General features: G+C 43.8%; 1 protein-coding gene across 6 annotated transcripts in view; it reads left to right on the top strand.

The window, feature by feature from the left end:
- The window catches only part of pde4d (phosphodiesterase 4D, cAMP-specific), a gene marked incomplete at its 5' end in the record, with an annotated part of 110,488 nt that overhangs the window by 86,461 nt on the left and 6,527 nt on the right, over positions 1 to 17,500 (top strand). For 5 of the 6 annotated variants that reach the window (XM_080852200.1, XM_080852201.1, XM_080852204.1 and 2 more), the window contains 6 exons: positions 3,499 to 3,690; positions 5,677 to 5,713; positions 5,903 to 5,979; positions 6,069 to 6,118; positions 10,059 to 10,171; positions 17,404 to 17,497. In XM_080852200.1, coding sequence (XP_080708326.1) covers positions 3,499 to 3,690; positions 5,677 to 5,713; positions 5,903 to 5,979; positions 6,069 to 6,118; positions 10,059 to 10,171; positions 17,404 to 17,497 — 563 coding nt within the window. Of the gene's footprint in view, positions 1 to 3,498; positions 3,691 to 5,676; positions 5,714 to 5,902; positions 5,980 to 6,068; positions 6,119 to 6,305; positions 9,956 to 10,058; positions 10,172 to 17,403; positions 17,498 to 17,500 lie in introns of those variants that run through there. The other variant, XM_080852205.1, reaches the window with a different exon arrangement.

The raw sequence follows: 17,500 nt of genomic DNA, 5'->3' as shown, positions 1-17,500 counted from the left end.
CTTAAAGAAGAACAGAAAGTCCTGCAAGTGATGGTATGACCCCCACAGAGCCCTAATCTCTACATCATCGAGTCTGTCTGGGTTTACATGAAGAGACAGAAGAATTTTAGGAAGCCTACATCCACAGAAGATCTGTGGTTAGTTCTCTAAGATGTTTGGAACAATTTACCAGCCGTGTTCCTTCAAAAACTGCGCAAGTGTATCTGGAAGAATTGATGCTATTTTGAAGGCAAAGGGTGGTCACACCAAATATTGATTTAATTTAGAATTTTCTTCTGTTCCTTCACTGCATTTTGTTAATTTATGAAGAATTGATGAAAATAAACTGTTAACACTTCCATTTTTGAAAGCATTCTTAGTTTACAGCATTTTTTCACACCTGCCTAAAACTTTTGCACAGTACTGTATGTTATTAATTTAATTTCTTTTCAAACATTACCAGAGTTTAGGTACAACACGTATGATCGTCTTTGTCATTCAGTCTTACCACTCCATTGGGTTTGGTTAAAAATTGCTTGGAGTGAGCATACAGACTATGACCCACAGTCAACAGTCTCATTACGATTCACAGAGCCAAAAATAGAATGCCACTAAGCAGTGAACCTCCGTGGTATAGCTTGGATTGCCTTTGATTACAAGGTCAGGCTTTCTGCTGTAATATGTCATCAGAAAGGCCAAACTGTAATTACAGTATTCCATAGAAATGGAGAGGAGTGTATACATGCACATACAGTAGGCATGTGGACGTGGGTAACATTAGCTTCTTGTCTAAGTGTGTGGTGACCTGGAGCCAGAGGAACAGATGGAGACTCTCACTGATCAGTTATTGAGCCCTGATGGAGAAGAATAGTAGAGAGACAGAGAAAGAAGGAATGAGGAATGAGGTGAGGGGAGTGGGGGGAAGAAAGCATCTTGGCCAGCTTTCTTTAGGCCTGTGTCCAGGAAACCAAGCTTGACCCAGAAGGTCAAAACACTTGGGGCAAGTCAAGAGCTATTTGACTGATAGCAGAACATTTTAATTACTTAGAAAAATTCTAAGTACTTCCTGTTGGTTTTGAATTGTTGTTTGTTTGTCTCATGAAACGAGCCTATAAAACCATGCGTGTACAGTGTGGACAAACACAGTGTGAGATGCGAAGCATGATTTGGTCCACGCCCGAAGGAAAAAATACCATATCAGGAGGCTCTTGCTTATCTGAAATCAAAGACTTTGAGCATGGAGGAAACTGTCAGTGGCATCCCGTGGGGAAAGGGACATGTGTTTGGCGTGGGATCACGCCTCAGTGGCTGTGGTAGGCTATACTCACTACAGAACGCCTAGTCATCTATAATGCATGTCCAGTGAGTTGGCTAGGGCAGGCTGTAACCAAGTAGGTGTGGTGTGATAATACCTGTGGGAGGCTCACCATCAGCAGAGTCAGAAACCAGCTCCTAGACTTCGACATACCCTCCCTCAACCCAGACTATTAAATCCTGTCATACCAGCACCCTTCCCAGTGTGGCTGTATTTCTTCAACTAACTTTGGTTCACTATCGATCAGCTGAGCCTAATTAAAGTTAGGTTGTGCTGAATGTTGCAGCGTCCACAGGGACCTCTGCAGTAGGGAAAAAGGCATCAGAATAGGCCGAGTACCACGCAGAGTAACCTGGCCTTACAGTGGGAGCAAAAGCTGCACAGTGCCACCCTCTGACCAAACAGTAGCATAGTGCCTAACCTAGAGGGAGAATAAACAAATAAACAAAATGCACGCTTTGTGGTTTTAACTGGACTTCATGATAATTCATAATTTCACCAATGGTGCATTTAGTTTTGGTGCATTTTTCTTGATTTTTGAACAACTTTACTTAAGCCAGTCTCTCTTCAGCACTCCATTGCAGTCTCCCTGAGAGCGAGGCTGGAGTGGAGAACACATGTGTGTCTGTGCATGGACATGTTTTCAATCAAGTACTTGTTTGGGGGGGGGGGGTTATACTTTTGGCATCTGCAAATGCGTGAGGGTTTGCTAGGGTCCAAGTGATGTTAATTTCGCCATCAGATGTTGTAGGCATGGCTTTGTGAGGACATCTGTGTACCCTTCAGCCACTACGCTACAAGGGCACCAACTGTGTAACTGTGGACTCAAAGCAAAACTAGAAAGTAACAAGAACAACTATGTGCCCATGGTGTCTGCAACTGTCCGTGTGTCCACAAATACAACTCTCTCCAAAAACCTGCTTTACCCCTGACTCCAAACAAATAAGTATGGCAAATGTAGACAAAACTAACAACGAACTATTTTTAAAAACTGCCCCATTTTCAGTTCTTACATTAGCATCACGAGAGTAACATGTTCTCGATTTTAATGTGGAAACTTATTTCTTTTTATGTAACACAATGGCCTGGTTCAGCCTGTGCGTCTGATTAGCTTGTTCCCTCCCCTGCTCCGACGCAGGCAGAGGCTTTGGTGTCGTGATTAGCGAAAGGCCAGCCCCATCACCTGGGCACCAGATTAGCACGGCAGAGTTACTCACCATGCAGTTGACGTCGACGCCGACGATGATGATGATGGTGATGATGACGGGTCCTACGCATACAGGGACTCCCTCTGAGGGGATTTGTGTTTGTAAATCAGCCCTCGTGGCAGGGGGGGAGGGGTTTCCATGCCACTAAGGCAACGGCAGTTAAGAGGATCACCTGGGTGATGCATGCTGACGCAGCACATACGTCTGCAGGGGATCCCCTCTGCGTCAGGAGGTCCTCTGGTGCTGGAGGCTTAAAGCTCAGCACTGGAGGTCATATTAGGCAACAGGCAATTCACAGTCACAACATTTTGGATAAAGAAGTGTTTGTGTCACTGTGGCAGAACCCCTTTTGGTTTCAGTGATTTGTTTAAAATGCAGTCTTCTCAAACTAAAGAAACTATATTTTGTTTTCTATTCTGCATTGAAAGTGCTTCGTTTTCCATACGAATCCCCTCAGACAGCTCACTTACAGCTTATAGAAATGTATAGCTAATTTGTCTGGCAAACCCAATGGAAATTAAATGTAAACTGTTTGCCATGTGTTTGAAACTCTGCCGACATTATAGAGAGATGGGGTTGAGATATACTGAGTGAGATCCACAGAACTTCTTAAGGGACCTGTAATAGTCCGAAAAGAAGAATGAATAGCTGTATTTGAACCTCAATTCAGAGTAATAGGGTCACTGTAATGTATTCTCCCCTCTCACCTCGTAAACCCAGTTATATGAATTGCTTCAGTTAACTGCCGGATTTAATTGCAGTTTATTTAATTGACTTATGAAGGCAGTGTCATGTGTGCTTACAAGTTACAGGACCTGTTGTGTGCCTCAAATAATTCAACATATTTCTTCAGTGGATCACATGCAGCTCAGAGTCCACAGCGGGCATAATCAGCATAAATGAAGTGTACATGCAAAGCTTACACATTCTTTCACATTAATACCCGAAACCGTACATTTATTCCCCTCTTGTGTCCTTTCCCTCTCTCTTCTGCAGCTTCGATGTGGACAATGGCACATCGTCGGGACGCAGCCCTCTGGACCCCATGGCCAGCCCCGGGTCAGGACTCATCCTGCAGGCCAACTTTGTGCACAGCCAGCGGAGGGAGTCTTTCCTCTACCGCTCGGACAGCGACTATGAGCTGTCCCCCAAGTCCATGTCCCGGAACTCCTCCATCGCCAGTGACATGTGAGTACTACATCGAAAAACCAGAGAGACTACCGGAGGTAGTTGCTGTCTTGGAAAAAAAGACATCAGCACTGTTCCTGATGAATTTGGAGAATGTATCTGTCTGTGTGTGTGTGTGTGTGTGTGTGTGAGTGTTTGTTTGTATGCGTGTTTGTGGGGAGGAAGAGTTTACTCTCCCTGTATTCCAGCATAGGACATTGCTCGTGATCTCCATGGAGGTGTCTTGTAGATGTAGCCTCCTGCCAGGGCTCAGCTACAGTCATTAGGTTATGCTGCCTGATTAAATCACATTTAGTTCATTTTCTTCCCTTTCACAGTTTGTGTCAGCCCACAGTGCAAACTGGGAAATAAACATATTGCAATCATTGAAATAGTGCATTGAGCAAAATAAACGTGCACTGTGCTGAAGTTTTAGCATACTTTTATATTATTCATGTTAGCAAGGGCAATTCTGCAAAAATGTGCCCACTTTATTCCAGATAGATAGAGTTTATTGTTTGTAAGTTCATGGAACAGTGTTATAAATATAGTACAGAAGAACTGCAATATGTTATGAAGATTACAGCCACCTTATCAAGTGTGTGAGCTTAACAACAGTTAGCTGGAGCGTCAGATTGCAAAAACTAGTGGACATTGTTGCATTGTATTTGGCATTAAATTTCACATCAAATAGTTATGCCTAATTCTGTAACAGAACAAGGTTTATTTTACCAACCAAACATGCAGCGATCCTGAATAATGCAACATCTTTCCACCTGCTGTTTTAAAGGCTCATTGAATTTCCATTTCATGAACATGCATGGTGCATGTACTGTAAGCAGATCATCATGTGTGCTTTGGAACATCATGTTACCACTTCACATAGCAGCCCTGACGGGAACAAGCTGTTTGAGAATATTGCCACATACCTAGCAGGCTATCCGGTTCCAGTGAATGGGTTATTGACCGAAAGCTTCACATCTAACATATCCATTTCTAAATTATGCATGTGACATTGCTGACAAGTGACTTGGAAGCATGGATTTTGTTCCTTTTTTTCTCATAATATATTCCACTTAATAATAGACATAAACATGCACCTCTTTTATTTAAAAACTAAAATAGAAATATGTTTGTTTAAAACGATGGTCGATGACATCTGCGTTCAGCTTACTTATTTTGCTGTTTCGTATGCCAGGGAAACGTCCTAGTCTTTTTGCACACAAGTTCACCCTCTCCCATTCTAAACGTGCTTCATTTTGTTAGATAGAGGTGGTCATTGATGTGGATGTTGAGGTGGTCAGTGGAGTGCATGTTGAGGTGGTCAGTGAAGTGCATGTTGAGGTGGTCAGTGGAGTGTATGTTGAGGTGGTTTGGATGATCAGCAGCCATGGGACCCAGGACACTTGCATGGTAAAATTGTGCAGTAACACCAGCAGTGGTTAATACTCTCTTTGAGGCATTTAATCCTCTTAATCACATAAAGATGGAAGGTCTCCCCAAACCTCTCACAGAGGGAGTCCCTCTAGCATCAAATTGTATTTGTAATCCATCCAGGACACAGTGTTACAGTCAGCACAGAACAGGTTGTCTGTTCATGTTTGGTGGCAATAAGTGGCAACTAAAAGTTCATATTGAAGTAATGTAATATTTTCCGGCAACTTCTGCTAATTTTCACTGTCTGGATAACACGGAGGCTTGCGTGACTCCTATAGATAACATATATAGCTCTGTTCTGTCCTGGCGTTCTGCCCCGGAGCATTGCCATGTGTGCTCAGCTGTTGTTTGGCTATCACACTCCCCATGTATTGTTTACATCCTGCAACTCCAGATGTAGTTCTCTGAAGCTTATATCACTGAGTTTACAATCTCCATCTGCATGACCGTTGACCTAAATTATAGTTTACATTGCATGTACTGACCCATAGCTCACTCAATAAATGTTTATGTGGAATTTGTGCTATCAGAACTGAAATGTAACAGACAATGTCTTATCTCTTTTCACAGTCATGGGGACGACATGATTGTAACTCCATTTGCACAGGTAAGCATCAGGCGTACGTGTGAGATTGTGACAACTTCCAGATGGCGTTGCAATGTGGTTTAAATAATGGCCTCAACACACTGTGAGCTTCAGCTCCACTGCTATTTTTATATCAGACCGAGGCCTCAGTAGTTGGGACTGTCCTTTTAGATTGTTTATATAACATAATCCAACATCTCTCTCCCTCAGGTTCTGGCCAGTTTGAGAACTGTACGGAACAATTTTGCTGCGTTAACTAATGTTCAAACAGAAAGGTCCTCTAACAAGTGAGTAATTGTGTTCACCTGCTTATGCACACAACTGTGAATGTGTTGACATGACTATATCAATGACAAAAAAAATGTGTTTCCAATAGGAGATCGCCCATGTGCAATCCCCCATCCATCACAAAGACCTCAATCACAGGTACAGTAATTATTGTCATCATTTTGATATTCTGCATGTTAGTGTTTGTGTGTGTGTCTGTGTGTGTGTGTGTGTGTGTGTGTCTGTGTGTGTGTGTGTGTGTGTGTGTGTGTGTGTGTGTGTGTGTGTGTGTGTGTGTGTGTGTGTGTGTGTGTGTGTGTGTGTGTGTGTGTGTGTGTGTGTGAGTATGTATATGTGGATTGTTTGTGTGCTTGTACAGTTAAAAGGCCTTTGTTTGTTTATACCGAGCTGTCATGGCATCCAACATCCTGTTGGGTGTGCCAAAAACATAGGATTTCATTGTAAACAGCATTTAACACACCTCACTGGAAAATGGAACCTCAACTACATGACGCCATTGTTCCCTGCCCTGGATCATATATTCTGGACTGTGGGTTAATTCTTGATGTGTGCCACCTCAGCGTCAAAATGTTGACAGAGGATTTGTGCCACGATGCTGACAGATTGCCCCATATTTCTCACCCGAGCGCAAAGAGTTCTTGGCCGCCTTGCTGTGAGCGAACGGTTTATACTCTAGATTTGTTGTGAAACCTTTGTTATTGGTTTCAGTCAAGGCCTGACAAGACCAGAATAGCAGTGTCCTTGAGCAGCATCCCTAGTTCCTCTCAGCATTGTGGTAATATATGAGCTTGGTAGCATGTGAACCAGCCTGACATGTCACAGCCTCCTCTCTTGCTGTTGTGTCTAGGGAATACTCTTAACTGTTGAGTCTCAGAGAACTGTGTTGGTATACTCTCTATGCAACGTGGTTTATAAGAGTGTAACAAATACATATTCATGTTCTGTTTTGTGTTGTTTTTATTTATATTTTATATTTTGCAATATAAAATACATGGGAATAATGTAAGTGCCGCCTGATAGCATAGCCAGAGGAAGTGGTGTGGGGGGATATGACTTTAAGAGCTTCCCTTATCACCTCAATCACCTAATTTATCAAGTGTCCATCAATGTATTGATTGCTTTTGCTCACTCTGGGCTACTTATAGATCTCCCCATAGCAAAACGCTCCAATAAGGTGTGGGTGTAGGCACTTTATCCATAGCCTGGGACAAAAATAGAGAGGGGGGACCTTAGCAACAGCGAGTGTGAGCAGAGTGTGGGCAGAAGTTGTCCACTGCCGAGATACAGAGTAGCAGTGACATGGATTAATGTCACTCTGACCTAAGAGCTCCAGATGGTCTCAAGTATCATGTCCTTTTTAAAAAGATATTTCTTGAAACCTTATGTGAAATGTAATACCCGCATTACTATTATGTTATCACATTATTAGTAAATCAAGGCTTACCTCATAATACCTGAAAGGTTAAACTAAATAGAAACTAAACAGTTCCTCAAGATACAAATTTAAATACTTATATACTCATAAATCTAAAACTAAACTGAAATTTAGAAGAAAGAAAAAACACTGAAAGTTTAACTAAAAAGAAAAACTAATGACAATATAATATAAAAACAGTCACATTTCCACATCCCTGGCCTCTTTGTTGATACCATCACCCATTTTTCACAGATCAGTTATTAACACCTCATACTTTTAATCGGTGAAGCGGTGACGAGTCACTGGCACCATCTAGGTGCAAAGAGGTTTCACTCACCATTTCCCTTTTTCCATTCATATTCAATTCATCTGATCCAACACATTTGTCAAGCTTTTGTTCTGCTGGTTCAGAAAGCTTTTTTGGGTTTGACCAAAACTCAAAACATTATTGGGTTCATAAAAGATATGTCTGTGTTGGTACAATATCCCTGGTGAAGTCATAGTAACTTGTGTTAACTTTGAATTTGGCTGGATTTGACAGGTCATTATTAAGAAGTGTCAGAGTGAAAATGTCATTTGTGGTTTGGTCCTCTCCTGTTTGTCGGTCCTACAGTCCAGGTCCATCAGTAGAGTGCAATCCGCTCCAGGATTTGCAGCCCGCCCTGCTGTCTGTAGCGTAGAGTGGCCTCTCAGGGTCGGTGTCTGATGTCGCGCTAAGCATGAGAAGAATGTCATTGACGTCAGCACCGTCCCTTTCATAACGAGTGGCACCCCAGGCTTTACTTCCATAGGAGAATGGAGGAGAGAGAGACTGACAGAGAGAGAGGGAGAAAGAGAGAGGGGGAGAGGGGGAACAAGGGAGGAAGCGTGAAAAGGAGAAAGAGAGTGAAGTGTGTGAGAGAAAGAATCTGGGGTCACACAGGGGGTGTTGTGTCGTTGCCATGGAGTGCTGATGATGTTTGCTGGGCTTTCACAAGGCAAGGCTGAGCTCAGACTCGGACTCGACCCTGGTCCCCATTTTTTAAACCTGTCATTACGCACACCTCACACACACACGTCACATAGTGAAGTGCCCTTCATTAAAAAAAAATAGAGTTATCCTAGTTCCTAGTTTTCTAAAACTGTAAAGCTCTAATCGAATGGAATTCTCTCAAGTTTTCCCACAAAAGATATACCCTTCAGCGCAAGAAATCCTCAATAATCCTGGAAAGTGAGAATATTATCCTAGTACATATTGTCTTTAAGCATTGCTACTACCAGTAAGCACTTTCATTTGATCAACTTTAATGTGCTGATGAAAAAAAAAAAAGCTGATGAATCAGTTATTTTACAGAAACCCCCTCCCAAAAAAAGACCCTTGCTTTTTCATGTTATCTGTGGGAAGCATGTGAAAGAGCTGTGAGATCCAGAGGTCTCCTTCACACACACACTCCACAAAACACTCCCGCTCCCACTCCGCTCGGCTCCACTTCAGGCCAGGATTTCCCCACTGCTCATCCCCAGCCACCATGCAGCTAGTTCTCTCTCTGTCTTGCGTGCACGCCTCTCTCCCTCTCCCAGGCTCCGGGTCCTGTTTCATGAGGAAGCGCCGTCGCTGATGACCCCCCCGCTCCTATTCACATTTGGCTGTAGCAGCCTCCTGCTCCTCGCCGCGCATCTTTGTGGAGCTCGCTAAAGGAGGAGCAAAGAAGAAGAAAGCAAAAGAGAAGGAAGCAAGGAGGGAGGGGGGCAGTGGAGGGGAGAGAGGAGTTGTCGGTAGGAATTGAACTGATGCGACCGTCCCTGCGTTCTGCATGGGTGACTAACCCTGTTAGGCTGAGGAGAGGAGCCGCCTTCAACGCTTTCTGTTACCTTTAGCCAAGCTTGGATATGGATATGGTGTGTGGATATGTGTGAGGGTGTGTGGATGTAAACGTGGATGTGTTTGGTGTGTGTGTGGAAACTCCACATCATGCCTGTCTCCTTTGTTGTGGGCCAGACTGCGGAGACTTGAAACGCTGTTGCATCTGATGGGTTGTGGATGTAGTTTCCGCAACACTCTCTGTCTCTCGCTCTCTATCGCTCCGCCATGGGCCTGCTCACTACACCAACTCTCCAGGAAGACTGGAAACATGACCGGCCTAAACAGTGTACTGGATCTACGACATTCACAGCACCACTCTGAACTGTGACTATTTGTGCTTGAGTGTGTTGCTAGTGTTCGTGGGTGTGTGAGTAAACTGTGTGAAAACACTGTATGTTTCCCCTGTGTGTGAGTGTGTGTTTCGGGGCATAGGACCCTCTCCCCGTCCTGCGTCGGCTCCTTCTGTGCTGTGTGTGCTGTCATTGTGTGGTGACTGGTGGTGGCTGAGCATCGGCGGTCGGGGCCTCCCCTCTGGATTCCCGCCACCTCCTCCACCACCGCCGCCGCCGCCACCGCTGGTGAGGACTGCTGTCTGTCTGGCAGGACCGGGGGCTCGGCCCGGGGACAAGGCCCCTTTATACCATGCTGAGGAGGAGGGCACCTCGGCATGAAGAGCCGCCCATGCGTTCAGCCAGGAGCTCCCAACAACATGGCGGTACGCGGAGGAGGGGGAGAGCCTCCCCGCACGGCCGCGGCTAGTCCCCTGAAGCGGCTCAGGACTGACCCCCCGCCTCTCCCCTCCTCTCTCCCCCTTCCAGAGGAGGCCTACCAGAAGCTGGCCACCGAGACCCTGGAGGAGCTGGACTGGTGCCTGGACCAGCTGGAGACCCTGCAGACCAGACACTCGGTCAGCGAGATGGCCTCCAACAAGGTAAGCCCTGTCTAAGACCTGCATGACCCTTACACGCTGTTACTTTATGTATCTGGCTTCATTATGCTCTGCGGCAGTATTGGTATTTATATGCATTGTCTGTTAAACGGAGACTGCTGAATTGTTCTAAACAAGCGGCGACATATGTTTAGTTTTTAAGCCTGCTGGGGAAGGGTCTTGTGTCACGAGCGAGCTGTCATGAGTCAGTGTGCTTGTTTATAGTGTCCTGTCCTGCTAGGGCAAAATACATATGTATTCCATGTATTCCACATCAGTCACTATAAAAAACAACATTGCTGTTTTGGTTAATGGACTTGCTACCGTTACGGAAAGAGTCTATTATGTTATTTAAGTGACATCCACCTCCATGCTATCTGGCCATTGGAAGGCTGCGTGTTCTTATTCTTTTTAGAAGCTGTTAATTTCAATGCATTCATATGACGCCACTGATGGCCTGATCGCATCTAATATGTATTTAAACTGAGACATAGACAATAGGATAAATCCAGTGTTGTGGTAGGGGACAGACTCCTGTTTTGGATTCCATTTATTCCCCCTAGGTCAGCCTTAGCTACTGGTGTAGCTCTGTAGTCACATATGAGCTCATTATCACTTATTGTGTCTCACCTTTTCACTCTACAATCCACCTGTAAGTCTGCTAGAGCAGGAATACTTGCACCTGCCTGTTTGACGTAGTGCGATGATGTCAGTTATTGAGAGTCTGTGAGTCTGAGTCTTCATGTGACGAAGCCCACTCTAGCTATGTGCCTCCTAGAGACGTAGCGTAGCAAGCCAGCCCTTGTTTCTATGGCATCCTGCTCTTCAGTGTTTTGCAGCAACAGCAGTAACAGCAGCAAATTGTCATGCAGGCACACACCGAGCATGCTCAGAACCTCCAGCACAGGGCCCAGCTGCTCTGCATACTGATGAGCTGCTGTGTCGTTCTCTCTCTATTTCACTCTCTCTCTCTTTCTCTCAGGCCTCTCTCTCTTTCTCTCTCTCTTTCTCTCTATTTCTGTCTTTCTCTCTCTCTACCCCCTCACCACAGCAATAGCAGAGACCACAGACCACAGGGGAAAACCAGGGTGCTTGTACTGTACCAGCGGCACTGATCAAAATTAATCTAAAGCTAGAAGGAAGAAGCGCGACAGAAAAGGGAGGGATATAGAGAGAGGGAGAGAGAGAGAGAGAGAGGCTGGCCGTTGTGGTGTGGGAGAGGCAAACAGGTCTGCAGGAACATACACACACATCATCACAGCCACTCACAGAGCTGCCTTGGGGTCTCCATGGCAACACACACGGCCTGTCACGATACTTGTTTGCTTGTGATACTCGGCAGCGATGCACTGCCATGGTCTCATTCATTACAGGTAGAATAAGATTATTATATATAGAGAGAGTTCATCATTACATTAATACTGTATGCCTACACCTACTTACAATGATTATATTGTAACATTGGTTGGTTACTCAAAGAAGATAACAGCATGTTTTTTTCCCTTGTTTTGCATGACTTTTATTGGGACACACAGACAGACAGGAAACAAAAGGCAGGTCTAACTTCTACATAACAAAGCCAGTGACAGTGACATGCGCTAACTAACACAGGGGCTAACACACAGGCATCAAACAGTAATAAATATGGACAAAATGATAACAGTCTCACACACACATACACACACACACACACCAGACACAAAACAGAGACATGAATCACGTTACTAGGACAGAACACCACAGATGAACAGACCCATTATCTGAACACAGTCACTCGCCTAGTCTGTCGTCTCCCTAGCAACCCATGCACCCAACAAAAAGTCTCTGGAGTTCCTGAGTCCCCCATAGAGGAGGCCGTTCCAGCCGGTAAAGATCCTTTAGATGGCATGGGCAACGTAGAGAACCTGCACTGAGACAGGAGAAGTGTGAAGAACCCTCTGGTTGGCAGTGGTGGCAATGCAGCCCCTCTGGCCGGTGGTGTGGAGGAACCCCCCTGGCTGATGCCGGGGATGCGGAGGACCCCTAGGCTGGCAGCGGAAGTTAAATCAGTAATCGGTAACTGTTCATCAGATACTGTTCATTGTACTGTGAATAAATCCGATACAATCCGATTTCTCAATGAGTTTATACAAAAAGTCCTGTTATTTGTTATCCTACAAAAGTTTGCTGCCAGATGTAAAACAGGGTCCTGTTATTTGTTATCCCACAAAAGTTTGCTGCCAGATTGTCATAACAGGGATTTATGTTGCTGAAAGCTATGGCAGTCCCTGGGCAGTAGAGCTGGGTTTCGATTCAAATTTCAAGAATCGATTCGATTCCGATTTTTAAGTTTCAGAATCGATTTTTTTTCCCCCGATTTTCTCAGATTCCATCCGATTCGATCCGATTTCGATCTGATTTCCGATTCGATCCGATTTCGATTCGATCCGGGGGTTAATGTTATTAAAAATGAAAAATGTATTTGAACCGTTTCCTTCACTTCATGACTGTGTAGAGAAGCAACATATTAAAACTAGTATTATATCAATATTAAACAGCAAATCTTACAAGTATTGGTAGTTACTGATGGCTGGAAGACTGATGAAAAGGTTAAGGGTCAATCTACCTTCAAGAAAGATAATTCAGGACAATAAATGGAGGACATCATTGAGGTGACTATATCTGCAACAGTGGATTCCTACTGGGAATTTAAAACATTTAAAAAATTCGATCTTTGGACGTACGAATCGATAATCGGTCATTATTATGCGAATCGATTAAAAATCGGAAAATCGATTTTTTTTTCAACACAGCTCTACTGGGCAGCAGTTTACACCATTTGTTGTTGTCACTACCGTGGACTTTATGAACCAAATGAGTCTTGACCACCGCCCATCACCTCCACTACACACACACACACACACACACACACACGGGCATGGAACATGAACGAAGACTTCACTGTAGCCTGAAAATATACAGAGGATGAGGATCACATAAAAGCGTGAGGTATAGCTCCCTAAAGTTTTCTCCTCCATTTCACCAGAGATCAATTTGAATGTGCCAGGCCTTCAGGTGTGGCTGTGTGTAACCTGCCACCAGCGTTCTGGATGGAATAACTGTTTGGGTTACATGCTACCCAAAACACTCCACACCAGAAGCCTCAGCTAAATATGGCATGGTGTTTTTTGTTTTCTCATTGATGATCACAGGAGTGTATTCACACCTCCCTGCTGGACTAACAATAGAAACCCGGACTGTCTGTGTTCTTGTGGGACAGTGGTCTATTACTGGGTGAGAGGTGTTTAAAAAAAAGGAAGAAGGGAGGGAAGGGAAAAAGGTGTCATATCTATCATAGCTGGAGACTGGACTGCCTCATCTGTTTTACCGAAGCTGTAAATTACCCAGAATGCTGTGGGCACTCCCTGGAGAGTGAAGGTGTGAAGTCATCACAGAGTTGTTGTTTTTTATTATTATACCGACATCCAGCAGCTTTGTGACGTTTTTTTAGCCTCTCAAGTAAAGAAGAGCTGCTACAATGCTAACCACTTCCTACAGAAATCTTCCAAATAGAGTACAGACATCATATTCCATCACACTATATCTCATCAACTTAACAAACACTGAAGGGACTGTCATTGGAACAAACTAATGACTTTCCTCTTCTGCAAGTTGACTAATATCATCACAGAGCAGTTATCCAAGCCTGGTCTTCCTTTTTGTTATCTTACATCATTGAGCTGCTAGAGCATGAGCCCTTTATGGCACGTAAAGCCAGAGAGACGCAGAGGATGATTTACGTCTATGCTTTTTCAGATTTTATTCCCCCCCCCCCCTACACTGCTGCCAAGAGATCCGTAACCCTTTTAACCTTGTGCAGAAGACATTATGAGCCCTCATCATATCTCAAGTCAGTGTGCCTCATCAAGGTTTCAAAATGAAGTCATCTCCATTTGTTCCCCCCTCCGGAGAGCCACTGATTGCAGCCAGTTATACTGTCTCACTCAGTCATAAATACTGAAAAAGCCCTTTTAATTCAATCATATCTCAAGTGGCGCTAACAGTGCAGCTATAACTTATTCATTAGTGTTTACCTACCCAACCCCCCAGTGTGTCTTTCTATTTTAATGGCTTTTGCACATTGACGCCAAATCATACTGTATGTTCCCTCTTGTTTGGCCCTCTGAGAAAGGGCTGTGAATCACTAACCTGGCTCAATATTTCAACGATGAGACAATTCCTTATTTTCATCAACTCATGTCATGGAAATGACCTCATCCTCATGACAAAGCCACTTGCACGCACAGGAGCAGATGTGTTGATGTCTGCTTGTAGATATAGGCACATAAGTACTGTTTCAGCACAACCTACAGACCTACACACAGCTCACACTTTACAACACACACATAAATATATACAGTATATGAACGAGATACAAACAACACATACACATACTATATACATATATATATATTAGGGTTGCACCGATATGGAAATTCTTGGCCGATACCGATACCGATGTTCAAAACAACAATATAGCCGATACCGATATTTGTTTATTTTGTTTTTGTTGTTATTCATTCACCCTTTTGTGCCAGGAAAATAATGAAATCATTATCTAAAAAGCAATGTGTTAAATTATGTCAGCCCTTTATCACTCTTAATTTTGAATGAGCACAAATTCAGATTTATGAAACAATCTTTAGTTTAACTAAACTTTATTTAATATAATATCACCAGGCATCAAGACATCATTTCAACTGTAAACAGATGCTTGCAATGCAGCCTTACAAAACACAAGCATAAACCCTTATGGAATGCCATATAAATTCAAGATTAAAACGAATATAATACAATATTTTTCTTTAAAAACTGCCTGCCATAAACATCGGCCAGTACCATCGGTGAAAGTCAAGTTTATTACCGATAGGCCGATAACATTAAAAGAGGCAAACATCGGCCGATACCGATGTACGGCCGATGCATCGGTGCATCCCTAATATATATATGTATATATATATATATATATAAATACACACACATAGACACCGTGAGTGTGTGTTATGTGACTACGCGTCTGGGCAGAGCAGAGCCCTCTCAAACAGAGCTGTCACCATCTCACACTGCGCTGCACAGCAGCAGCAGCAGGAGAATAGATGGGGAGGAGGAGGAGAGGGGGGAGGAACCACAGTGACTCTCTCCTTAGACCAGCCCTCCGCCCCCAGCTCAGCTCCACCAATCAGCCATGAGCATGACCTCACCCTGAGCCATTTGATTGGTAGGGCTGAGTTTGAGCGAACCACGCACTGCTGCTGGTTGTACACCCCCCGCCACCCCGCTGCCCCACCCACACTCCACCTTCTCTACATGCGTGACGGTGTGAGGCAGTGCAGCCTTATTTGGAAGCCGTTCACTGGAGGACACGCTGCCCTGCCTCCAGCTACCGCATCTCTACCCTCGCATCACTCTTGCTGTCTACGTCCAGGCACACGCGCTGGTGGCCGAGGAATGCCTCTTCACTTTAGTTCACTGCAAACCTGGGCTTGAATGTTGGATCTTTTAAAAAATGGGATATTCTCCCTGCGCAGATGGATATGTGAATAGGAATATGTGGAGTCTCTGGTCCGGGATCAGGCTGGGTACCACACAAAAAGGATATTGATGATGGACTCCGTGTTGCTGCAGCAATGAGATGCTGAGGCACTTCGCGACCTTTTGCTTTCAGCCTAGTGTCACTACTTCATCTTAAGACGAGTGTTCTGTTAAATGTGGACTAGCTGGTTTTTCAAAATGCCTGACACAAACTACCTGCTAACAGTGTCATGGGGATATATAAAGGTAAACGGCGTCTTGATGCTTGAGCAGAAAATAACCTCATGATGGAGAATATCAGGGATACATTTGGATATACAGACACAGAGAGAGAAAGAGAGAGGGGGAGAGAAATGTTGAGTGATTGCTTGATATATAGATAGATTGGCAGTAGAAGGCAGGTGATGAATTGATTGACTGACAGATTAACTTGAATTGAGTCTTGAATCACTAGATTTAGTAATTTCTGTAAACCTTGGTTAATGTGATGTAATGTGTTCTGCTGAGGTGTTGGTGGGGCAGGACCCCGACAGCTGAAAGTGATTTTTCATTGTTTCCTGAGTCTCATGGCTGAATGCTCTCCCTCCAGCCCCCTCTCTACCTACTTGTCATCGCTTCCACCCCCCTCTCTCTGAACGTCTGCTATATCTGACCCCATACTGTCTCAAATCTGCGTGCATGTGTGTGTGTGTGTGTGTGTCTCTGAAGGTGTGTGTGTGGAATTTGTGTTGCTAAATTAAGCTCGAAGCTGAGCTATTTTTTTTTCTATGGTTCCATGGCGTATGTGACCATGGGAGATGATGACGAGAGCATTCTTGACTAGTTTCACGAAATTAATCCTAATGGGCCACAGTTCATTTTAATATCATTGTGAAATTATCTTTTCAGCAGATTAGGATATTTTGGTATTTACTGTATTTTATTTTATCTCGCCGTTTCAGAAAATCTGGTGTACAAAGGCAACTTGATGGCTCTGGATAGGATAGCTTTGATAGAATTAAGGTGTGCTCCCTTAACAGAGTTTTGAGGCCAACTGAAGCTTATCTTACATGGACAAATGTATAATACAGTATGGTCACATTGCTCTCATCCACAAGTTGAGTTACTTGATTAAGTTTTAAAATGGTTTCATTTCATTTTTGATTAATGCTATTTATCAAAATTGTTATTTGCCCATGCCCCTTGAGCCTTATTTCTTCATGCCCTGAGTTTATATTGACGCAGTTACTGATATGTGATTTGTGATATATTGAAAGGTCTAGCTACACTGAACAAAAATATGAACACAATAATGTTTCATGAGCTAAAAGAAAAGATGCAGTCATTTCTCAATGCTCACAAAATCCAAATTTCTCAAAATGTGTGTGCACAAATACATCTGTATATATGTAATTTACAGACAAATGCATTGACTGCTTTCCTTCCTTATATGACCTGCAAATTAAAACCTGTGAAATCTTAGTTTGTTCCCTGTGGCTTATATCGTTTTCAGTATATTCATTTTATGGATATTGCTTTTTGGCAATCATGTCGATTATGTTATAATCTCGGCATATGTTAGACACATTTTTTTTCTCAGAACTCTTCTCAGGAGGAGTTCAGAATAGCTGCATGGCAGACAGGATGCCATATGTTTTTGACACCCATGCTTTCTCCCCCTGTAGTTCAAGAGGATGTTGAACAGAGAGCTCACCCATCTGTCGGAGATGAGCCGGTCGGGGAACCAGGTGTCAGAGTTCATATCCAGCACCTTCTTAGGTA

The sequence above is a fragment of the Sprattus sprattus genome (genome assembly GCF_963457725.1).
Source record: "Sprattus sprattus genome assembly, chromosome: 15".
NCBI lineage: Eukaryota > Metazoa > Chordata > Actinopteri > Clupeiformes > Clupeidae > Sprattus > Sprattus sprattus.
The sequence above is the reverse complement of the archived record's forward strand: the minus strand, read 5'-3'. Positions and strand labels throughout refer to the sequence as shown.